The sequence below is a fragment of the Barbus barbus genome (assembly GCF_936440315.1).
Source record: "Barbus barbus genome assembly, chromosome: 10".
Taxonomy (NCBI): Eukaryota; Metazoa; Chordata; class Actinopteri; order Cypriniformes; family Cyprinidae; genus Barbus; species Barbus barbus.
The window spans coordinates 12,967,808-12,993,607 of record NC_136738.1 but is presented as its reverse complement, the minus strand read 5'-3'; the positions used below and the strand labels follow the sequence as shown (position 1 = coordinate 12,993,607).

The following is a 25,800-nucleotide window of genomic DNA, read 5'->3' as shown; positions in this document are numbered from 1 at the left end:
GCTCCACCGTGGGCCGTCTCCCTGGCTGGGCTCTGGAGCATCTCCCATATCCTCCAGCTCTGGCTCCACCCTGGCTCCTCCCTCCGTCATCACCACCCTGACTATTTCTTCCATCCGTTCCTCCCTGGCTCCTCCCTCTGTCATCACCTCCCTGGACTCTGTTTGTTGTCCTCCTCCCGGTCATCCGGCCAGCTCCAGAACAAAGTTTTGGTCACTGATTTGAGTTCATCATTATGTTCAGCAGTTTCTTGTTAATTATCTTTGCTTGCTCTGTGTATTTAAATTCCGGTCTTTTCAGTTTGTAGTCATCTGGTATTGTGAATGTTAACGTCAATGTGTGTCACCTGCTTGCCTCTATTGTTGGATTTACCTTTGTGTGTGGATTAATTAAAGACTGTTTTTGTTCATCTTCATCTTTGTGCATGTTCATCAACACCGTAAACTGTGATACCTACACTTTCTTGATACCATACATACAGGCTTTGCTCCCTTCAAACTTTATCTGGAATGTCACTGTTTCTATCACTGCAAACAGGCGAACACACACAAAAATGAAATTTATGTATCTGTCTGCCTGATGAAAAATACATGTTCATATTTTAGAGAATATTTGCATCATTAATGATTTATCTCATCCACCCGTGACCCACCCGCAATTAATTAGGATGTATTAGGATGTAAGACCTCTTTAATTAGAGATTATAGAGACTGTGTCTGTTCCCCGAACTAGAAAAAACAGAAAATGTCCAAACCAAATTAAGAGTAACAATTTAATTGATGTTCAACAAATAAAAAATGTTTACAATACAGAGAAACAACTGATAAAGCTTGGCTTACTGAATATCAGGTTCCTTTCTACAAAAGCACTTTTTGTAAATGATTTGATCAATGATAATAATCTAGATTTGCTCTGTTTGACAGAAACATGGCTAAAACCAGATGAATACATTACTTTAAATGAGTCCACCCCCCAAGATTACTGCTATAAAAAGCTACAGTAAAGGGGGAGGTGTTGCTACAATTTATAGCAATATTCTCAGTATTTCTTGGAGGGCAGGCTTTAAGTATAACTCGTTTGAATTTATGGTGCTGCGTATAACATTATCTAGAGAAACACATGTTAGTGATAAATCCCCTGTGATGTTTATACTGGCTACTGTATACAGGCCACCAGGGCACCACACAGACTTTATTAAAGAATTTGCTGATTTTCTATCTGAGTTAGTACTGGCTGCAGATAGTCTTAATTGTTGGCGATTTTAATATCCATGTCGATAATGAAAAAGATGCATTAGGATCAGTATTCATAGACATTCTCAACTCTATTGGGGTTAGATAACACGTTTCCGGACCTACTCATTGTCGAAATCATACTCTAGATTTAATACTGTCACATGCAATTGGTGTTGAAATTCTGCAGCAAAGCGATGATATCTCAGATCATTATCTAGTCTTGTGTAAACTCCATATAGCTAAAACTAAATTCTACACTTTGTTACAAGTATGGTAGAACCATCACCTCTACCACAAAAGACTGCTTTGTAAGTAATCTTCCTGATTTATCTCAATTCCTCAGCATATCCAACAGCGCAGAAAAACTTGATGATGTATCAGAAACTATGGACTCTCTCTTTTCTAGTACTTTAGATACAGTTGCTCCTTTTCGCTTAAGGAAGATCAAAGAAAACAGTCCGACTCCGTGGTATAATGAGCACACTCGCACCTTAAAGAGAGCAGCCCGGAAATTGGAGCGCAGATGGAGGAAAACAAAACTAGAGGTATTTCGTTTAGCCTGGCGGGAAAATACCCCATCCTACAGAAAAGCATTAAAAACTGCTAGATCTGATTACTTTTCGTCTCTTCTAGAAGAAAACAAACATAACCCCCGGTATTTATTCAATACAGTCACTAAATTAACGAAAAATACAGCATCAACAGGTGTTGGCATATCCCAAAAGCACAGCAGTAATGACTTAATGAACTACTTTACTTCCAAGATCGATTCTATCAGAGATAAAATTGTAACCATGCAGCCGTCAGCTACAATATCACATCAGATAGTGCACTATAGATCCCCTGAGGAACAATTTCACTCATTCTCTACTATAGGAGAGGAAGAATTGTATAAATTTGTTAAATCATCTAAACTAACAACATGTATGTTAGACCCTATTCCATCTAAACTACTAAAAGAGCTGCTACCAGAAGTCATAGATCCTCTTTTGGCTATTATTAATTCATCACTGTCATTAGGATATGTCCCCAAAACCTTCAAATTGGCTGTTATTAAGCCTCTCATTAAAAAAAACACAACTTGACCCCAAAGATTTAGTTAATTACAGACTGATCTCAAATCTCCCTTTTCTGTCAAAGATACTAGAAAAGGTAGTATCCTCGCAATTATATTCCTTCTTAGAGAAACATAGTATTTGTGAGGAATTCCAGTCAGGATTTAGACCATATCATAGTACTGAGACTGCTCTCATTAGATTTACAAATGACCTGCTTCTATCATCTGATCGTGGTTGTATCTTTTTATTAGTTCTACTGGATCTTAGCGCTGCGTTCGACACTATCGACCACAACATTCTTTTAAATAGACTAGAACACTTTGTTGGCATTAGTGGAAGTGCATTAGCATGGTTCAAATCGTACTTATCTGAACGCCATCAGTTCGTAGCAGTGAATGAAGAGGTATCAAATCGATCACAAGTGCAGTACGGAGTACCTCAAGGCTCAGTATTAGGGCCGTTACTTTTCACGCTTTACATGTTACCCTTGGGAGATATTATCAGGAGACATGGTGTTAGTTTTCACTGTTATGCTGATGATACTCAGCTCTATATTTCTTCGCGGCCCAGTGAAACACACCAAATTGAGAAACTAACGGAATGCATAGTCGATATAAAAAACTGGATGACTTTAATTTACTGTTAAATTCTGAAAAAACAGAGGTGTTAATTATCAGACCTAAAAACCCCACATGTAATAACCTAGAACACTATCTAACACTTAACGGCTGCTCTGTCAATTCTTCTTCATCCGTTAGGAACCTAGGTGTGCTGTTTGATAGCAATCTTTCATTTGAAAGCCATGTTTCTAGCATCTATAAAACTGCGTTTTTCCATCTCAAAAACATATCAAAATTGCGACCTATGCTCTCAACGTCAAATGCAGAAATACTAATTCATGTGTTTATGACCTCAATGTTAGACTATTGTAATGCTTTTTTGGGTGGTTGTTCTGCACGCTTGATCAACAAATTACAGTTGGTCCAAAATGCAGCAGCTAGAGTCCTTACTAGAAACAGGAAGTACGACCATATTAGCCCGGTTCTGTCAACACTGCATTGGCTCCCCATCAAACATCATATAGATTTAAAAATCTTGTTAATTACTTATAAAGCCCTGAATGCCTTAGCTCCTCAGTACTTGAGTGAGCTCTTATCACATTATAGTCCTCCACATCTGCTGCGTTCTCAAAACTCTAGCCATTTGATAATACCTAGAATATCAAAATCGACTGCGGGCGGCAGATTCTTTTCCTATTTAGCACCCAAATTCTGGAACAATCTACCAAATACTGTTTGGGAGGCAGACACACTCTGTCAGTTTAAATCTAGATTAAAGACACATATCTTTAACCTGGCTTACACATAACACACTAATACACTTCTATTATTCAAATCCGTTAAGGATTGTTAGGCTGCATTAATTAGATCAACCAGAACCGGGAACACTCCCCATAAAACATGATGTACTCGTTAGATCATAAGAATAATGGCATCTACGCTAATATTTGTCTCTATTATTGTTTCTATTCTGTTCCTCAGTCTGTGTCCGGATCAGATGGTGGATCGGCGCCGGGAGATGATGTATGTGGCCCTGATCGTCGGCGGAGGCCACACACCTGGATGAGCCCCGGGGACATATCCCCAGTCACCGTAGCCACCCGATCCGGTCCGTATCCAGCCTAGATGGTCACTGCAGTCACCAGATCCAGTCTGTATCCAGATCAGATGGTGGATCAGCACCCAGAGACGATCTCTACAGCCATGAACGTCTGCGGAGACCAGGGGCCGGATTCACAAAACATTCTTAAGAAGAAATTTCTTCGTAACTGCCATTTTCTTCTTATTTTTTAACTTAAGAAAAAAGTTAAGAATATTTTGTATTCCCAAACATTCTTCTTAAGAATATTCTTATCTTTTTTCTTCAGATTGTTCTTAAAACAAAAATGAAGAAGAATTCAAATTCTTGAAAAGAATCTTCTTAAAAATCATCGTAAATAACTTCTTAAATTTAGGACAGCCCCAGACTTGTCTTAAATCCAAAACAGTAAGAATTATTTAATGAATTTAGTGGGTTATTTCAAATTAATTGTTATATTTAAGCATTACAACAACGTTAGCTACATATAGCCTAATACATAGTATGACTAATAGCGATGTGCGCGAGTTTTCTGAAGCGACAGCGATGACTGATAATGTAAACAATGATCGATCATGATTAGCCTGTGTGTGACAGTACTTTTTGCTAACTTCAAAAATCAGTAGCAACTCTACAAAAAAGAGTAGAATAGGGAACTTTAATTGGACGCTATTATTTTAGCTTATAAATACGACATAATCTTTGGCAGTATGCAGCGCATATGACCGTGTAACGCGGACACACATACCGGAAGCGTTCTCTAGGATGAGAGCGCAAAAACACAGCACTACAAAACTGAATCAAACAGATCGCTGCGGCTTGAGACAGGCTGTTCAAAAACATGCCGCATTAAAAATGTAAAGCTGAGCGCCAGTCAAAATCACGACAAAAAGAGTGTGCGTGCTTACTATGATTATTAGGGTAATCTGCAGGAAGTGCAAGAAGACAATAAAGTGTGAGTTTAGACTGTCATTTTCTTCTTAAGAAAAAAATTTGGATGTTCTTAAGAATATATTTGAGAACTTATTAAGAATTTTTCAAGAATTGCACTTAAGAACATTCTTACGAATTTCATATAATTTATCTTAAGAAATTTCTTAACTTATTTCTTAAGAAGATTTTCGTGAATCCGGCCCCAGGACCAGAGACATGAGCGCCAGAGACAGATCCCCAGCGAGAACCCCGCCACTTAGCCATCGGGAAAGACCACTGGAAACAGTTGAGCCCTTACAATCTGACTTTGCTGCAGTTGGAATTGAACTGCTGGTTCGTTTGGCCAGAGGAGAACTGGCCCCCCGACTGAGCCTGGTTTCTCCCAAGGTTTTTTTCTCCATTCTGTCACCGATGGAGTTTTGGTTCCTTGCCGCTGTCGCCTCTGGCTTGCTTAGTTGGGGACACTTAATTTCCAGCGATATCGTCGACCTGATTGCAAAGACACTATTTAAACTGAACTGAGCTGAATGATGACATCACTGAATTCAATAATGAAATGCCTTTAACTGAAAATCTTTTTTTAATCTTTTCATTTTACATTATTGACACACTATTTTCCTTTTTTGATATTGTGCAGTTGCTTTGACACAATTTACATTGTTAAAAGCGCTATATATATAAAGGTGACTTGACTTGACTAATTGACGGGTGATTGACGGCTGCTCTGTTAATTCTTCTTCATCAGTTAGGAACATAGGTGCATACTTAATTTCTAGCGATTATTATCAATTTGATTTCACAGATACTATTTAAACTAAACTGAGCTAGACAATGACATCTCTGAATTCAATAATGAAATGCCTTTAACTGAAAATTGAATGTTTAATCTTATTATTATACATTACTGACACTCTATCCTCCAATTTGATACTGTTAAGTGCTTTGACACAATCTGTATTGTTAAAAGCGCTATATAAATAAAGGTGACTTGACTTGACTACTGTTTGATAGCAGTCTTTCATTTGAAAGCCATGTATGTTTCTAGCATCTGTAAAACTGCGTTTTTCCATCTTAAAAATATTTCTAAATTACAACCTATGCTCTCAATGTCAAATGCAGAAACGCTAATTCATGCGTTTATGACCTCGAGGCTAGATTATTGTAATGCTTTATTGGGTGGTTGCTCTGCACGTTTAATAAACAAACTACATTTGGTCCAAAATGCAGCAGCTAGAGTCCTTACTAGAACCAGAAAGTATGACGACCATATTAGCCCGGTTCTGTCAACACTGCACTGGCTCCCTATTAAACATTATATACATTTTGTCACAAATCTGGTCTATGAACTTCCGTTCACTCACCACCAGAGGTTACTCGCTCACCACATTGACTCTTGCACTACACTAACTGTTGCACGTCACTCCGGACTACAATTCCCATCATCCATTACACTGACGACATACACACAACTGATTGTGACTGATTGTCACACAGCTGATTCCCATCACATGCCTTACTTAAGCCATGGACTTCCTCAGTCAGATCGCCGAGTATTGTATAGCGTATATCACTCTCCTAGCGATAGCTACTCTACGGAGCCCGCTTAGTTGTCATAGTCTTGCCTTGCCTGTTTTCTCGTGTTTTGATTCTTGCCCGTGTTTCCTGGATTAACCCTTTGCCTTGCCGTTCAGACTCTGTTTGTACTTTGTTTGGATTATTGCTCATGTTATTGGACTACCCCTCTTCTCAAGCCCTCTGGATATTGTTTGCCGCTCAAAGACCCACGTTTGCCCTAGGATTACTCTTTGTAATGCCTGTGTTATACCTGTTTGCTGATGTTTTGACCCTGCTTGTGTTTTGATAAAGCTTGCAGATGGATCCGCACGTCTGACGTCTTGTTCGCCCCTTAACAGAATACTCGGCCACACAAGAATCCAGCGGCTTTTCAGAGGAACATTGGCCAGGTACGGACGCTGCGATCTTGTTGCTAGCGCTCAAGCAGGGCACATGATCACTCGAGGGTTACATTACTTAATATTTGGCTCTGGCTAAAGGCTCAGAACTACCGGACTGTATGTTAATAGACTTTTTCTGTGATGGCCTTAATCAGCCTTTAAAATCAAAAGTGATTCATAAGGGTCCACTTTCGTCACTGAGTAGTTTTTTGGATTATGTTCTGTGGACTGTTGGACTGGGTGTCGCGGAGGAACGTGACACTGCACTCACTAGTGTGAAAGCAGCTGCACTAGAGAAGACTCACAAAATGGCAGTGACAGCGGAGCCCGTTCACAAAATGGTGGCCACAACAACACCCTGTCATGGCATTGCTGCCAGTCATGAGTCAATTCAAGTCACAGTTGATCTTAACCTGTTAACCTTCACCCCCATTTGTGGCCTCGCAGGTGAAAATAACCTACCTAAATTAAAATGGTAACAGTTTGTGACAAAGTGTGCTTACACAAACAAATTAGGTATCTTTGGAAAGAAGAGACTCTGGGCTTTACTATCTATCATCCAGAGTTGATAATGCTCAAAAAGATAAAAAGTTATAGGCACTGACGTGCCTTGAAAAATATTTTTCCACACTGAATGTTTTTTTATTTCATATACAAATACATGAAATAAGTCCTGGAGCAATCCAGAAAAGTAATGGATCGAAAGCCATGTGTTTCATGAGTTCATATTTCAAATTTGAAGAAGATACCATGAAAAATGAGATTCCTGCAATATTTTTTCTGAAACTATTTATAGTCCCCCCCACCCCCCTGTTTGAGGAAAAATAACCACCAAATGGATTGCAGAATTATACAAGCTATTTTAGTCATTATACATGTTCCTGCATAGTTTTTCAATTATAAAATAATAGATTTATTTGAGCACTAAAAAATACAAAAATAATTATTTGAGTAATAAAAAAGGAAAAAAAATAGAAAAAAAATGCTTTGTATATAGTATGTATACTGAAGTATTCTTCGTTATTCGTTATTACAATGATAAATATCACTGCCAGACGTGAAGTGATATTGCCAGACATGGTCATAGAGTCAGTAAACACACGCTGATGTGCTTCCATTCAGATTATAATCAAACAGATGGGCCATATAATCAATAATAGCTGATCAATGAATCACAATGATAGCCGTCATAGAGTCGCTAATAAACACGCTGATGTGCGTCCATACATATTATAATCATGCAGACACGGCCACATTCCCCACACAATACACACACGCACATATAAAAAATGTAGAAGAAAAAAAAAAACAGTTTTTTATGGATAAAGCAGATCGCTAAGTTACGCCCCGCTCAGATGACAGTTGCGTCACTGCCGGCTGGAGGGAGCGCCAAATTCAAATAATCTATATTCCGCTTTTCTGAGACTTTTTTTTTTCCGTAGACGGTCTCATTATGTTTGTAAAACCGTATGCTGCAACACAGTGTTGTTTTTTTACCACCAAGACGCTGTTTTTGAGCGTAATTTATTCCATAACGGACGCGAACAATAACTCTCTGAAGAAATGAAACGTAAACAAAGGAATATTCATCCTTATTACAACGTTATTGTTTCGCTGGACTAAAAGTGCTTGCTGGGATGTTGTTCTGTGGACCCTTACCTCTCTAACTAAACTGGGATTTCAGCAGTGGACGCGTTTGTGGCTCGTTATTACAATGATAAAGGTACGTACTGCTTTTTTACTCTGCGTGTTTGGATGTGTACTGCTTACACAAATGTAGCAAATTTGTGCCACTCATTCCTTATAAGCTTTCCATCGAAAAACAGCGATCTGTCGTCGATGCTTGAGGCTTAGACCCTCAGAATGATATATAGTTTGTCAAGATTAACTTTGTCCCGTTTCATTTATTCTATTAGAAAACAATGACACATGCAAACAAAGAGCGTTCAGTGCGACGTCGCTCTGGTGAACGTTAACAGGTTAAAGGGCTATGTCAAGTTATAGTTGATCTTCGTGAATCCAGTCAAGTTGATCATCATATGTCCAGTCAAGTCACCACTGATCTTCGTGAGTACAGTCAAGTCACCGTTGATCGTTGTGAATCCAGTCAAGTCACAGTTGATCGTCACGAGTCAAGTCAAGTCAAAGCTGATCGTCACGAGTCAAGTCACATCTCAGCTGATCGTCACGAGTCTAGTCACGTCTCAGCAGATTGTCACGAGTCTAGTCACGTCTCAGCTGATCCCGAACTGATTTCCCTGTCTAAAGTGCTTCCCATGATGGGAATCTGTTTTGGGTGTGTTTGGGTTGCATACACTCCCACAGAACTCCCAGAGATGGCATCGTCCACTATGATATCTCTAGAGGTGGTGGCTGAGGCTGCAGAAGCTCCGGAGGTAGTGGCGCACGCTGCTGTATTCCCCAAAATGATGGTGCCCGCTGCCGTTTCTCCAGAGGTGGCGGCACATGCTGCAGAACCTCCCGAAGCGGCAGTACTTGCTTCAGCTCCTTGCGTGGTGGTGGTGGCACGAATCTGGTCTATGAACTTCCATTCACTCACCACCAGAGGTCACTCGCTCACCACATTGGCTCTTGCATTACACTAACTGTAGCACGTCAATCCGGACTACAATTCCCATCATCCATTGCACTGACACACACAGCTGATTGCGCTGATCACACAGCTGATTCCCATTACATGCCTTACTTAAGCCATGGACTTCCTCAGTCAGATTGCCGAGTATTGTATAGCATAGCGTATATCACTCACCTAGTGATAGCTACTCTACGGAGCCCACTTAGTTGTCATAGTCTTACCTTGCCTGTTTTCTCGTGTTTTGATTATTGCCCGTGTTTCCTGGATTAACCCTTTGCCGTCAAGTCGAGCTTTATTGTCATTCCGCTACATGTGGGGGCATACAGTGGAACGAAATGTTGTGTCTCGCAAGACCACGGTGCTACATAAATAAACTTAAATATAACCAAACAACACAAGAGTAAGAACAATTTTTTAAAACCTATAAATAACTAACTTACTGAAAGCGGTAATCTATAAATAGACTATACATACACATAACCTAAAACAGACTATACAAGTACTTTACATAATTGCTGTGCATGATATTGTTCAAAAAGGTATTTGAGGTTAAGAAGCAAATAGTGCAATTATGATTTGTGTTGCTTTCACAAGTAAACATTTGTTAAGTCCTTAAGTTCTTGTTACATGGAGTGTTTATGTTGTTGGGGAAGTCGTGGCCTAATGGTTAGAGAGTTGGACTCGTGATCCAAAGGTTGCGGGTTCGAGTCTCGGGCCGGCAGGGATTGTAGGTGGGGGGAGTGAATGTACAGCGCTCTCTCCACCCTCAATACCACGACTGAGGTGCCCTTGAGCAAGGCACCGAACCCCCAACTGCTCCCCGGGCGCCGCAGCATAAATGGCTGCCCACTGCTCCGGGTGTGTGTTCACGGTGTGTGTTCACTGCTGTGTGTGTGCACGTTGGATGGGTTAAATGCAGAGCACGAATTCCGAGTATGGGTCACCATACTTGGATGAATGTCACTTCACTTCACTTATAAGAAAGTGTCTGGTGCGTATAGAGAGGGAAGAGTGTGTTTCTACAGGTGGTTTGTCCAGCCCACTCTCCTGTGTGTAGCACACTTAGAATTGCGCAATGTTTTCCTTGAAACATGGAGTGTTTATAAGAAGTGTCTGGTGCATATAGAGAGGGAAGAGTGTGTTTTTCTACAGGTGATTTGTGTGTGTAGCACACTCAGAATTGCACGTTGTTTTTAAGGTTTTCAACGGTTTACATGTGGTGTGGTGGGGTGCCTTTCGGACTCTGTTTTTACCTCGTTTGGATTATTGCTCATGTTACTGGACTACCCCTCTTCTCTTCTCGTTCGCCGCTCAAAGACCCACGCTTGCCCTAGGATTACTCTTTGTCATGCCTGTGTTATACCTGTTTGCTGATGTTTTGACCCTGCTTGTGTTTTGACCACATCTTGGAATAAAGCTTACAAATGGATCCGCACGTCTCACATTTTGTTCGCCCCGTAACACATTTTAAGATCTTGCTAATTACCTGTAAGGCCCTGAATGGTTTGGTACCTCAGTATTTGAGTGAGCTCTTATCGCATTATAGTCCTTCATGTCCGCTGTGATCTCAAAACTCTGGCCATTTGATAATACCTAGAATATCAAAATCAACTGTGGGCGGGAGATCGTTTTCCTATTTAGCGCCCAAACTCTGGAACAATCTACCTAACGCTGTTCGGGAAGCAGGCACACTCTGCCAGTATAAATCTAGATTAAAGACCCATCTCTTTAACCTGGTTTACACATAATACACTATTGTATTTCTATAATTCAGATCCGTTAAAGGATTATTAGGCTGCATTAATTAGGTCAACCAGAACCGGAAACACTTCCCAAAACACCCAATGTACTTGTTGCATCGTTAGAAGAATAGCATCTACGCTAATATTAGTCTGTTTCTTTCTGATTCCGAGGTCACCGTAGCCACCCAGATCCAGACTGTATCCAGATCAGACGGTCACTGCAGCCACCTGGATCCAGTCCGTATCCAGATCAGATGGTAGATCAGTACCTAGAGATGACCTCTACAGCCCTGAACGTTGTCTACAGCCCTGGACAACTAGATGAGCCCCAGAGACTGATCCCCAGTTAAGACCCTGTCTCCTAGACGGCCATCAGGACAAGACCACAGGAACCAGATGAGTCCTTTGCACAATCTGACTCTGCTGCAGCCTAGATTTAATCTGTTGATTGTGTCTGGCCAGAGGAGATTGACACTATTTCGACACACTATTTCTCCGTCTAAATACTGTAATGCTGATGTAAAGCCACCCAGCTTTATATCAAGCTGATGTAAAGTTGCTTTGACACAATTTGCAAAGTGCTATACAAATAATAGTGACTTGACGTGACTTGTTGCTCAATTTTAAGGAGTTTGTCTCTGGTAAAACTTATAGAAGAAGAATGACAATACACCGAACAAACAAAAACAGCGAAAGAATTGTGGATCTCAGAAACGTGGCTGCCATTCATGGCTCCATCTTGATGTTACTCATCTTGTGGATTCAGCTTCATTGTGTTTCCAAAATCATTCACCACAGCCATATCATTTTTTTACACATTTAAAAAATATATTCTTAATGTTTTTGTGTTTGAGATTATATTTCTCCATATTTATAACTGTCAGTCTTCTGTCGTGTGTCATGTGTTCCTGCCTCATGTTTCCATATTTGGTTTGTTTCCTGTCCGCGTCTAGTGTGATTATTAGTTCATTCTTGTCCAGCTGTGTTTGTCTAATTATGTGTGATTGTCCTGTGTATTTATAGTCCTGTCTGTTCAGTTTGATTTTGTCTGGTCTACTCGTTACTCCCCGGTGTTCCTGTCTGTGTCAGCCTTGCCTTGCCTTGCCTTGTATTGCCTTGTCTTGTCTTGCCCTGCCTTATTTGGAGTCATTAAAGACTGTTATTTTTAATTTACTCCTCGTCTCCGTGTTCCTGTATCATCCTTACTGTGTGCACTGTGACAATAACAGTCTAAGTAATTCTTCATGTATGTCCCCTTGACAAAATGGGGGGTGCTTCAAAAGGGGCTAATCTGCCCTGCTTTGTCTTTTTTTTTTTTCTTCTTCTTTTTTCTTTAGTGATTTTGTTCAACTCAGTCCTGTCCCTATCCGCGCTATCCGCCTAACCTCAACCAATCCTACTGGGGGTTTTTCATTAGTTGGTTTTACTCAATCTGCTTCCAGCTTAGCCTGCCATTCTCTGCTCACCTCAGCCCTGTCCACTATGCTCTGTTCCTATTTGGCTCAGGTGGTTCCTGTTCTGTTCTGTTCCAGGGCTCCTGACTCTTTATTCCAGTCTCAGTCCAGCTTCTTGCTGTGTTTAGTCTGGCCTCAGTTTCTCCCTTTATCCCCTAATAAAGCTAATTCTCACAATCAGGAGTGGGTAATCTACTATCAATAAAGGCGCAAAATGGGTTAAGACACATTGCTTTTTCTGGGTGTTAAACATTGGTGCAAATACAAGTATATTGACTACAGCAGAACTTAGTAAATCACCTTGCATGGTTACTTTTTAAACACTCTCCTCCCATACATTCTGTGACTGAAAGTGAAACTTCTACAAATGCATATGCAATAAAGTGAGCTACAAAAACGATGTCCACGCTTTAGTAAATTTGTCCCCAAATGTTAAAAGTGCTTGTTTTTAAACAAAGATTTGAAAATGCAGTTTTGGCATTCACAGGTGTGCTACCTGGCTATATTGAGTTTGTGATGCTCCTGGAACCACACTTGTCTATGCAGTCTCAAAACACTCCTTTCCTTATTCACCTGAGCTGCATCCAACACCTTCTGCACCTGAAATACACACACACTAATTTTAGTCGGTTTTACTTTCATATTGTGACACATAAAAGTCAAAGATATTCAATATTAAATAAGTAAATAGCGATGGTGGACATGATTTTATCCATCTGGAACTGACCGAACAGTGAATAATGGGACAAACATAAATGTGAAACAATGACAGTACTCAGATTTGGGAAAGTTTTAATAGTCATTGCGATTGCGACAGGATACACAGTGTACTTCATACCACCAACTGTATACTGTGTGCGGTAGAGGTTGTAAAGTACTGTCATTGGAACTATATTTAAACTAGCCAATACAGTCCAAAGTGTGGAAAAAGAAATTCAGATTCTGTTACAGATGTGCGATCCAAAATTTGCAGACTTGCCAAAATCCACAGAGACATACAACAGGGTAAAACAAGGGTAAACAATGACAGGTTTTTACAAGATGGAGAAACTGTGTGTTTCTTCACAACGGGTAAGCTAAATTTTACGTTAAAAGTATTCCTAATTTGTTGGACCTTTTCTTATAAGTAGCCTACTTTTACCTGTTCAGACATGCCTTCACTTTTATAGACCCGTTTGTGATGTTAAGTTGGGGGAGGCGTGACGTGCACAGGTTGTTTGAAACATGCTTTATTTTTGAAGTTCCACTAGATGGCACTAGTAGTGCAGAAACTGCCTACCCTACCTTTAACATGTAGGGATAATCACATGAGAAATCAAATTTGACTTGACCTGTACAGGACATATAAGAGGTCTTTGCACCATTAATTTAATAAATTTCTAAAAATGGTTTGTTTGGATATTGTGGGCTCAGTGATGTGCAAATGCATTTGTATATGACTGCCTCCAGAACAAGACACTGATGATTTTTTTTTTTTTTTTTTTGTAAAAGACAATGAAAACAACTTTGTGCATAAATAACACAACTTTTCTTGTAAAAAAAAAAAACAAGCAAGCAAACAAACAAGCAAATCTTGATTTTCAAGTCAACAATCTGAAACATTTTTAACAGCTGAATGTGACATTTTTGACAAGCCAAACATGTCAGTCTCTAAGTATTATGTATTTTATTTGAGCCACAAAATAAACTACACAAAAAGCATTTAGCCCATTTTAAGAAGTTTTTTTTTTTTTTAATCTGGCCCCAGTTTTGTGTTTCGAGTTAAAGCATTTCCCTGCATCACAGAAACTGTTTTTGAATAGGTGTTTGTGGGGATTTTTTATGTTTCAGTGTAAAATGAATGTAAGCTTGGAAGAATGGACAGGTCTTGTTAAGCTCCCTTGAAAGAATTATATTAAAGGTACAACTAAATATGAAGGTAAATAACTTAAATGTCTTTATAAATAAATGTCTTTGTTTGATTTGAAAATTACTTTGTTCCAATGAATATAAACCTTATATCTTATATTTTCTTAATTTATTGCATTGTTAATAACAATGTTTTAGTGCAGCATTTCTCATTGGGTGCGATACTTCCCTCTAGTAACTACTTGCAAAAAAATATGGTTTGCAACATTCTAACTCTGTGTCTACACTACCCACAAAATCTTATTTGGCAATCAATGACAAGCATTTTAAATTGAATAAATTTATACAATATTATTTATATATATACACACACACACACACACACACAATATTACTATATATATCATATTATATACGATAACTGAGACTTGTCATAGCCCTTGCATATTGTTGCTCTTTTGTTGGTTTTGATTGCTTCTATTGTCCTCATTTGTAAGTCGCTTTGGATAAAGCATCTGCTAACTAACTAAATGTAAATGTAATAATAATAATAATATACTATTAGTAGGGATGGTTAGGTACCTGGATAATGGATGGGGGGACCTGGTCCAAAAACAAGTCTCTTTACAGTTTTAAGTGATGTCTTTCTCTTATCTGTACAACCAAAAATGACTGAGTATTTTAAGATTTTTCATTTGAAGTTACTTTTGAAGTTCATAGCACCTTTGCTGACTCCAAAAAGGTTAAGAACTCTCATAAAGGATGATTGCTGGACCAGTCTGAATGATTAATTTATAAATTAAATAAAAAATTGAACACAAATAAAAAAAAGAATCTATTTTATAGGAGATGTGTCAAGCATGATCAAAGAAAACAAACTCTGCCTGCAAAACTAGCCAAAATACCATTTTCTGCACTGTAACAATGGCATGGCAAAAGGTACCCAACACATTCATTACCTTCTGTTGAGAGAGCTGAGAGGAAAGGCGTTTGGCCTCTAGCATGTCCTGTAGTTGCTCATATTGGACCACTTTACATTTTGAATGTCCCAGATCCACTTGTATTCTTTGAGGCAACTTTTCTATGTGATTAAAAAAAACAAAAAAAACACACACACACACATTACAATAAGCAAAGGAGTGTGCATGTAATTAATACATGGTTAAATGTAGTCAATTACATGTAAGTCAATACATAGTTTATATCTGAATTTATATTTATAGTCTGTGCACAGAACAACACTAAACTGTAGAATTCATGAATGTCTGTACAGAATTGGCACTGCCATAGATACGCTTATAGATACACACTTTTCTGCAGCTCAAAGTTGCTGAAGGGAATGAATAACAGATGGTGCTGACTGATCATTTTCTGGATAAAATGTTAAAGTCTGATCACAGCTGCTTACCTTTGTCTTCAGAGCAGTGGTTTGTGACAAAAGAACAAACATCTCTGCTACACATCTGTGAATAATTCAGGAGAACAAAATGCAAATATGATTACAAATATAGTCTTTGTATAAATGTAAAATCAATGCAATGTATATGACAGGTTTAAAATATAATCAGTATTCAGGATTTTTTTTTTTTTTTTAACTGCGCTGACATCAGAATTTTAACTTAACTGAGCTGGATAATAGCACTAACTTTTTGCAACATCAGCACTCTTACTAAACTGGATCGAATCAACATTGAACAGATTTGAGCTGAATAATGACACTATTGCCTAGTATATAGCTAATGTTATTACTGAACTTGTTTATGGAGTCTGTAATATTGATAGTTATTGGACAGAAATGAAACAACACCTAACTAAATTGAACTGATGGCACTACTGTTGCTGCTTTACAGCTAAAATTCAAGTAGTTTCTTAACTGATGAATTTGTTAACACTGTTATTAATGTGAAGTTGTTTTGATACAATCTGTATTGTATAATGCGCTGTGTAACTAATTGTGACTTGACTTGATAAGTAACTAAAAGACGTGAAGAGAACAGCTTCAAACAATACAGAAAAGACCATGATTATTTATATCCCTTTCGACTGTCCAAATTAACTAAATATAATTTACAATATTTTCTCTGAATAGCTTTACATACAATGTCCAGCTGACAGTATTATCCACGATGTAAAGTGATTAATTTACAGAATTAATTTACAGAAATTATTTAAATGTAACGTTTTTCTTTTTAAACATCTTAAAATCTTTTGTTGAGTTTGTCGAAGTACTAGTAACTAAAAGGAAGAAAATAACCAAACGGCACACCTAATCCCTAACACAGAATAAAAGCATAACAATTATTACCTTAATGGTTCTGTTGCGAAGACTGTTACTTGTGTATGCCGCGTAACCATGGAAACAGTTTTCTCCTCTCCTATTGGCCAATTCAACAACACAGCCGACCAACCAAGCTTCCGCTCTACACGGTGTGGGCCAATGGCGTGCGGGGCTTAAATTCCAGGGTGCGCTGACGTCATTCGTATTCCGATTGTGCGGAGTGCGGCGCAGCTCCTGGAGTATGGATTCACGGAACTAACAAATGAGCTCCGACAGAGAATACTTTTTCTCCATCAGCTTTGACATTCAAACATATTGGCTGGATTAAACAAGCGCTCCGAAAGGTAATGAGAACGCATTATTATTCGTATTTTGACAACCTAAAGTGCGACTTTATTTAATGCGGAAAGTTTGAGCTGGCTGCTGATGAGTGAAGTTAAGGTTAGGCGAAAGAACTACGAGTTTTGACTGCAGTTTTATCAAAGGATTTTTTTTTTTTTTACGGCTGTTGATGGAGGTCAGTGCATGAGGAGAAGGATATTAAGTTAATGCTATCTTAATCTGACTCATGTGACCTATCTAGTTAGCTCACGCACAGACCTAAGAGTGTCCATTCTGTGTAGCCTGTAACTTACTGGATGTTACTCGTCTGTTTTATATTTCTCAGGCAGAGTGCACGTGTTAGTGGGTATGAATATCTGTTTGCTGAAGTTGAGAGGAGGGTGTTTGTGAGTTGGGTCAGGTGAGCACTGTGCAGGAATTCCGGGAATGTGTGGGTTTCAGGGGGCGGAGCTTAAAAAAAGAAACTCTTTCCTAATAAAAGTATTGACCATAACATGGTCCATAATCGTCCTGCGAGATGATGATGGGCTCAGGAAGTTTCTGGTTATAATAATTAGAATAGTGCATCAGTAAAAAAAGGTCTCAGTCTCATTTACCTTAAAATAGACTGAAGAAAGGTTTTCTTTTTAACGTCTAGATGCGGGTCAGCCTGTCCTTTATGCCAACTGTGACTTGTTTCTTGTTTAATCCAGGTTCTCATCTCCCGTACTGTCCACTTTTCATCTCACAGACCACCCCAAGTTTATACAATTTAAATCTAAGGAAATGCTGGAGAGGCTGGAGCAGATAGTGACACTTAGGGTGTCGGCTAAGGGATCACAGTGTTGACAGACAGTGAAAACCACACTTATATATGACTTAGTTTGAGTAGTCTATGTCTTATACACCCCCCCCCCCACACACACACACACACACACTCACACAAAATGTGTTTGTATGTGAGTAAACGGCTTATGCCATTTAACTCAGTTTTAGTTTCAGCTGAGGTGTAAATCCCTGCCTTTGGCACTTATGTATTTTCAGCAATTAATGCACCCTGTAGATGATGTGGAATTGTTTATTATTATTATTATTAAAATTTTAACATCGATTAACACAGAGCAAATCTAGGTTACGATTACGTGATGTTATCCGTGCAACGCCATCACAAAAGCTTGTCATTTGAATGCAGTGTTTCCCCTGCCACTATATTAGGGGGGTCGTCGTGATTTTTCCAAGTAAGACATGTTCCTGGATCAAGATCTTTTGTTGATCCTGGATCAACATTACTGTCCAAAAATACAAATTTAACCCAATCCCTACCCCTAAACCTAACCCTGCCCATGATATATTCCTAAAATCAGTGGGAAATGATAGCTGATTAACAAGGGTGTAGAACAGGGGTTCTCAAAGTCTACATTCAAAGGTCCAAATCTGAATTTTCATCAGTGTCAAAGGTCCGGGACAATTGGTTATTACAAAACGTGTTTTTAATAAACATACATAACATATAACAAATAAACATTCATTAAAAAAAAAAAAAAAAGGTTCCCTTTGCATTCAAAATACTTTAATAACAAGTGCAAAAGTGACAAAACAGTTAATTTAAGTGTCAGCAGTAGAAGTCGACCTATAATGTTTTTTCTCTGGCCAATATTTAGAAATCAGGGCAGCCTATGGCCGATATATGATGCTGATTTTTTGGGCCGATTTTCTCTTTTTTTCCCTTTATATCAAAAGAGAGTTTGCGTAAATGGTTATTGCAGGGCACAAGATAGTAATAGTAGTAGTAGTAGCCTAATTCATAGTAATAATACATGGCTCAAAACTTAAGCACCTTCTCAAAACAGTTCTGAAGCATGCTTTTTTGTTTATGTTTGCTGACAGACACCAGTGTTTCCCGCAGACTAGCAAATGCAAGTTGATTCTCTGCCAGCAGGAGGCGCTGTTGGAGCGTGATACTGTAATCAAATAAGCGCTACTTTATCAGCCATTACAGGAAAGACCAAATTAAAATTGACATCAAAGCTTTTCTGAAGAAAACGGACGGTTCTTTTAAAAGATACATTCATATAAAAACACCTGCGCAGCATTTTATTTTTGAAACGCGCAGTGCTCAGTTTATTCAACGAAGTATAAGCCTTTTGGAAAATCTATTTGTAGCGGTCAGTTTTGATATTGTGACAAGCCGCCACAAATAAATGTATACACTGGGCACTGCTATAAGACAAATTGCCATAATATAAGTGATAGCAAAACAAAACAAAAAAATTAAAATATTAGCGGTGAAATGTCGCCGATTACGTCAAACGTCATACGCTCACTGGATGTCATGATGACAACAAATGTCATGAAGGAAAAGTTTCAATATCTCGCCTGCAATTTCGGACCTTCTCCAAAAAGACATAAAAAAATAAGAATAAATAAACAAATGATTTACAAGTTTAACGTGCGTTTATCAAAGTAGGAAATATAATTAGTGTTCTTGAAATATGAAATGGAAGCGGGTCCGGATTGAATTCCCTCCGGGTCCGGATCCGGACATAGCTTTATGTTATTTATTTATCATAGCCTTGTGTTATTTATCTTATTTACACGACACGCATGTAATTTCTGTCTCTACATGGTCCCGCGTTCTTCTCTGCATCCTGAACTAAATATGAATTCTGTGTGTCTCTGTGTTAATGAATGGCGCAGATGCACGGTTTTGTTTACTACTCGTACTGAAGCGCACGTGTCGCTTCCGGTGATATTAAAGGGCATATTCCAGGTTAGAGACTCCAGTGAGTCGATGTATAGAAAAATAATGTAGGACCTAGATTTTATTTAAAATATACTTTAAAATACGCTATTAAGGCTTCTGGAGTCGTTTTTGTGAGATAATTTTACTTCCGCATCTGAAAACCACCAAAACCGGAAGTGACGTAACGAGAGGGAGAGCGGTCCATTTTAACCATAGGAAAACAGTGGCTCGCAATGACATTTCAGACACTGAGGAAATTTTAAATGTTTATTTACACTCGTATGACAGACCACAGATAAAATTATGAGCCTACTATGCAGCCAAGAGAGCAGGGACAGGCCAGGATTAGACAGAACAACGGTCAGAGGAGACAAATTGAGTTCATGTGTGAGGAGAATAGGGTAGGTGTCTTGGTGAGAGACTTAGCTTACAGATATACATGCGTATAACGATATGTAATCAGGCAATAGCAAAGCTAGTATTGGTCGTCTATGAGTATTGATACTTAACAGTAGGGCTGCAACGATTATAAAAAACGTCGACAATAAAAAATTCTCTACAAATATTTTTGTTATCGAGTAGTTTGATCTCATATGACCTAATGTAAGAGCCTGCGATATTGCGGTTTGACCAGTGTGGCGCTGTAGCGCAAGACTGTAGTTCAGCCCTCTTGGATGCAATTCAAGAGCAGTGTTGCCAGATTGGGCGGGTAAATATTGGCTTGGGCGGGTGGACAAAATTTGGGCTGGTTTTTGGTCAGTTTGGTGGTTTTCAAAACATTTAAATTGTATAAGCTAATTGGTTAACAAACAAGCCTAAGTGTGCATAGCCTACTGCATGCATCCAGTCAGTCATCACAACGTTACCAAACACACACACACACTGCAAAGACGACTGGTACTGATGTTGACGTCGCGGCCGCACTTTTAGCCAATCACTAGGGATCAGCAGACAGACGTGATGATTCATGAGTGATTCATGATCCTGTCTTTTATCTTTTAAACGGTCCAGATTGGTATATCCTTTAAAGATGCTGGACTTGTTAGTTTTGACTGTGCAAAATTCTATATTATGTTCAATATGAACTTCACAAAAGACTTCGTTCTGTGTGAAATTATAGAACGACATGAAGGTAAGAGCATTATTGTTGTTGCTAAAAAAATTTATTGTCGGATTATTATACAGAATCACACAGTTTTGACTGTCATGGTGTGTGCATGAACAAGTGAAATACCTATAATTACATTGCTTATTCTGATCACTTATATTGGGCACTTTTTTTGCATTTAAATTCTGACTGTTGACATTGAAAATGATGGATGTGTTTTTCGAGGGTATCGGTTAATTTCTTCATTGCCGTTTTCACTGTGTCTGCATATTTTAATCATATTTGGTAGTTCTCTTTAATGTAGGTTATATACCCCAATTTGATCCATGGGAAATCAAGTCAAGTCTGCTTTGTCAATTCTTCCACATGTAGTTACATACAGAGAATTGAAATTGCGTTACTCTCAGACCCTTGGTGCATAAAGTTAACATTTAAGACACTGACAGTAGACGTTCAAATACGGATAAATACAGTTTAAACATATGTACATACAACTATACAGATATACAAATGAGGACATTTGTAGAAAAATAAAGAAAGAGATAAAGTGGCATAAGGCACATGGCAGAATAGATAGAGTGCAAATCAGTTAAATTAAACAAAGCTGTGCAGATATATGTGTAGTGGAAGAAGAGCTTATCAGTCTGTTAAAGTGACAGGAGAACAGTCTTTTTATCAGACTATCCGAAGAGGTAGTTTGCAGTCAATGCTGGATGAGGTAGTGATCAGTCCAATGCTGCACAAGTGACAGGTGCTGGTCACAGTTTTTAAGTGGGTGGGGGGGTCGCAGTATCAGTGTTCAGTGTTGCATGGGGTAAAAGAGGGGAGTGGGGGCAAGGACGGGAGGGAGTTCAGCTTCCTGACAGCCTGATGAAGAAGCTGTGTGTCGGGTGGGTGGGATCACCTGCAATGCGGAGGGCTTTGCGGGTGAGACGGGTGCTGTAAATGTCCTGGAGGGAGGGGAGAGAGAGACACCAACGATCTTCTCAGCTGCTCTCACTATGCGTTGAAGTGACTTGCGGCAGGAAGCATTGCAAGCGCCATACCACACAGTGATGCAGCTAGTCAGGATGCTCTCGATGGTGCCTCTGTAGAAGGTGCACATGATGGGGGTCGGGGCTCTGGCTCTTCTCAATTTGCGGAGGAAGTAGAGACGCTGCTGTGCTTTCTTGGCCAGTGCTACAGTGTTGTTAGTCCAGGAGAGGTCCTCTGTGATGTGCACACCCAGGAACTTGGTGCTGCTCATTCTCTCCACAGTCGCACCGTTGATGGTCAGAGGGGCATGCTGAGTGTGTACTCTCCTGAAGTCAACAACAATCTCCTTCGTCTTCTCCACATTCAGAGAGAGATTGTAGTCACTGCACCACCCGGCCAGGCGCCTCACCTCGCTCCTGTAGTTTGTCTCATCTCTGTTGCTAATGAGACCCAACACAGTCGTGTCATCCGCAAACTTAATGAAGAGGTTGGAGTTGTGTGACTATGTGCAGTCGTGGGTCAGCAGAGTGAAGAGGAGGGGGCTCAGCACACATCCTTGGGGGACCCCAGTGTTCAGTGTGATGGTCCTGGATGTGTTAGTGCCAACCCGTACTGCCTGAGGTCTCCCGGTCAGGAAGTCCAACAGCCAGTTGCACAGAGAGGTGTTGAGCCCCAGCTGGACCAGTTTGTGAGTGAGCTGTTGAGGGATGATTATGTTGAATGCTGAACTGAATTCTATGAATAGCATCCTGACATATGTGTCTTTTTTGTCCAGATGTGTGAGCGCTGGGTGGAGGGCAGTGGCGATGGCATCATCGGTCGAGCGGTTGGACCTATATGCAAACTGGAAGGGGTCCAGGGGGGGGGGGGGGCAGACTTGATGTGGTGCATGACTACCGGTTCGAAGCACTTCATGAGAATAGGATTGAGTGCTATTGGACTGTAGTCATTAAAGCAAGATGGAGATGACTTCTTCGGGACTGGAATGATGGTGGTAGCTTTGAAGCATGTGGGGACAACAGCCTGATTTAGCGAGATGTTGAAGATGTCTGTGAAGACATCAGTGAGTTCCACTGCACAGTCTCTCAGTACACGCCCAGGAATGTTGTCAGGACCCGGAGCTTTGCGTGCATTGCCCCTGCTGAGGGATCTCCTCACACTGTCCGGGGACAGCGTCATCACCTGGTCGCCGGGAGGAGGTGGAGTCTTCTGTGCAGTGGTGCTGTTTTGTGCCTCAAAGCGAGCAAAGAAGGCAATCAGCTCGTTCAGCAGGGGGATGGTGCTGTCATAGGTCTTTGGTGGGGGCTTGTGGTCCGTAATGGTCTGTATCCCCTGCCACAGGCTCCGAGTGTCTCTGCTGTCGCTGAAACGATGAGCTATCCTAGAGTACTGTCTCTTGGCCTCTCTGATGCCCCGTGAAAGGTTGGCCCTAGCTGTCTTCGGGCCCTCCTCATCTCCAGCTCTAAAGGCTGGAGATCTAAATTTATCTAGCATTAATAATATATAATGATATAAATAATATTATTTTGTCATTATTATTTCGTTATAAGGAGTTAAAAATTGCACTTATCTACCTTGATTTTACATTATATCACATTATTTTGACAGTTAAAGTTTTGGGCGGTTTTTTGTGAGCTTTTGGGTGGGAAATCGTCCATCCAATCTGGCAACACTGTTCAAGAGAAGAAGACACACACAGCGCTTCAGAGAAAATGCATCCGAACATGAGCGGCGCGCTTTCCTCTCAGTAATGAAATAAACACAACAAAAAAATGACAGCCGTGTGAAAGCAACAGTTAAAAATGCATCTGATTACAACGATGTGGATGTTTGCTAGAGCTCCGCAGTAAAGTCTGGCACATCATGTTTATTTATATAGTACTCTATGCAATAGAAAGCCTTAATTCAAGCAGCTTAACAGTATTAAACATGAAAAATCAGTGTCGCTTTCAGTTAGAATTACAACTTGATTTTCTGTTATAAAGCTGCTCTCCAGTGTGGCGCTAGCTACTGATAAAATATTTTTATTAGTGGGAAAAAAATTATTTCATTAAAGTGATAGTTTGGTTTACAGAGATCAAATCTTGATCTAGCTCAGGACCGTTTTAGCTATCATAACGCTATAAGGTATCTGAAGATATTATGTTGTGAATAAGAGAGTTTATCCAAAGCCTCTTATCGCTTACCTTCATTTTATTTATTTATTATCCATATGACTTACAAAAGGAGATGTTAGGCACCGGGTGGGTGGTGATGGCGCAGTGGATAAGACACATGCCTTTGGTGTGAGAGACCCGGGTTTGAATCCACTGTGAGACACCAATGTGTCCCTGAGCAAGACACTTAACCCCTAGTTGCTCCAGAGGCGTGCGACCTCTGACATGTATAGCAATTGTAAGTCGCTTTGGATAAAAGCGTCAGCTAAATGAATAAATGTAGGCAGAATGATGTGTCATTCAGTTACTTTTTTCATGTAGCTAATTAAATGGTGTCTGTCATCTCATTTTGTGTGCCAAATACATCTATTTGTATAATGAATTGGTAACACTTTACAATAAGTTATCATTTGTTAACATTAATGTATTAATTAACATGAATGAACAATTCATTTATTCCATTTATGTATTAATATTTGTTAATGTTGGTTAATAAAAATAGTTGTTCATTGTTTGTTCATGTTAGTTCACAGTGCATTTACCAATGTCAAAAACACAACTTGTGATTTTTATAAATGCATTAGTAAATGCTGAAATTAACATTAGCTAAGATTAACAAATGCTGTAGAAGTATTGCTCATTCTTAGTTCATGTTAACTAATGAACCTTATTGTAAAGTGTTACCAATTAATTGGATAATAATTGTAATTACATAATATGCTTTTCTAAAGCTGAAGTGACCTTTATTTATGTTAGAATATGTATATTTATATTATGTATATGAATATGTAACTTAATATTTTAACTAATTGAAAATAATCAATAAAAGTCTACTGATTAATCAGTGAAATAATTGACGATTAGTCAATTAATCGTTATAATAATCGTTAGATTAATCGATTATCGAAATAATCGTTTATTGCAGCCCTACTTACCAGTAACAGAAACTAATAAGCGTTGATCAGGCGTGTCAGGCTCGTTAATATCCGACACTAACGTTACGTGATATAACGTCAGCGGTTTCTCATCACCGCAGGAGTGAGAGAGATAAACACGTTTTTGTTTCATTAAGTGTTTGTGTGGTAAATGCGAGGCCATAGTCACAGCTGAGGAAAGTCAGTGCTGCAGAGAGTTGGATGCATGCCGTACCTTAGTGGATAATGTGACCCCCCCCACACTTGATGTGCAGTGTCTGACTCTGCACCCAGGCTTTGAGGCTTGCTGTCTGAACCCATGTGTGCTACAGATAGCCTATATGCACTTCAGACAGGAGCATGGACCTCTCCAGGCCAGAAGACACATGTATGTTTAGGGCAGATATCATTTATTACTCTAAGCTAAATACTTGTATGTATAAATACATAGCATATTAAAGATTTGAAAACCATTTTAAAATCATCTGAATATATATATTTTTTAAATTACAAGTTGCCTTTATTTAGGTAGGTCACAGCTACCTGTAAGTCACACTTTTTGATGCCATTGGTAGAAGACAATCAATATTGACAGCATACAGACAAGTTGTCCGCTGGGCCTATGGTGTTCTGAACAGCCCTTTCCTGCATGTGTTTGTGTCAGACATTAGAAGACAGTTTACAGAAGAAGGAGGACTTTATAAAGGTTTTGAATGGTCCCACTTTGTTGATAATCAATATAAAAAAATAACCACAGTCACAAATTCCTACTGTATAAAAACTTGTTTATGAAGTTTACATTAGATATATAAAGCAGATCTGCATTTATGGTTAATTCAATTCAGTTT

The 25,800-nt window shown here is 39.3% G+C and overlaps 2 protein-coding genes across 6 annotated transcripts in view; one reads left to right on the top strand and one right to left on the bottom strand.

The window, feature by feature from the left end:
* Positions 1–12,490: 12,490 nt before the first annotated feature.
* LOC306875794 (coiled-coil domain-containing protein 148-like) lies at positions 12,491–16,800 on the bottom strand. Its single transcript, XM_079426533.1, has 4 exons — positions 16,763–16,800; positions 15,866–15,920; positions 15,417–15,538; positions 12,491–13,209 (listed from the first exon to the last, which is right to left on the bottom strand). Exons 2-4 carry the CDS (start codon positions 15,918–15,920, stop codon positions 13,102–13,104), a joined length of 285 nt encoding a protein of 94 aa, XP_079282659.1. The 5' UTR covers positions 16,763–16,800; the 3' UTR covers positions 12,491–13,101.
* A 122-nt stretch (positions 16,801–16,922) lies between these two features.
* The window catches only part of LOC306875787 (plakophilin-4-like), a 121,804-nt gene continuing 112,926 nt past the window's right edge, over positions 16,923–25,800 (top strand). For 3 of the 5 annotated variants that reach the window (XR_013784770.1, XM_079426513.1, XM_079426516.1), the window contains exon 1: positions 16,938–17,079. The gene's annotated coding sequence lies outside the window, so the exon portion shown is untranslated. Of the gene's footprint in view, positions 17,080–25,800 lie in introns of all 5 variants that reach the window. The other 2 variants (XM_079426518.1, XM_079426515.1) reach the window with 2 other exon arrangements.

Coding starts and splice junctions, on each gene's coding strand:
- LOC306875794 (XM_079426533.1), bottom strand. CDS start 15,920: ATGTGTAGCAGAGATGTTTGTTCTTTTGTCACAAACCACTGCTCTGAA. Junction 15,539..15,865: donor CCACTGCTCTGAAGACAAAG/GTAAGCAGCTGT, acceptor TTAATCACATAG/AAAAGTTGCCTCAAAGAATA. Junction 13,210..15,416: donor CTCAGCTCTCTCAACAGAAG/GTAATGAATGTG, acceptor TGTGTATTTCAG/GTGCAGAAGGTGTTGGATGC.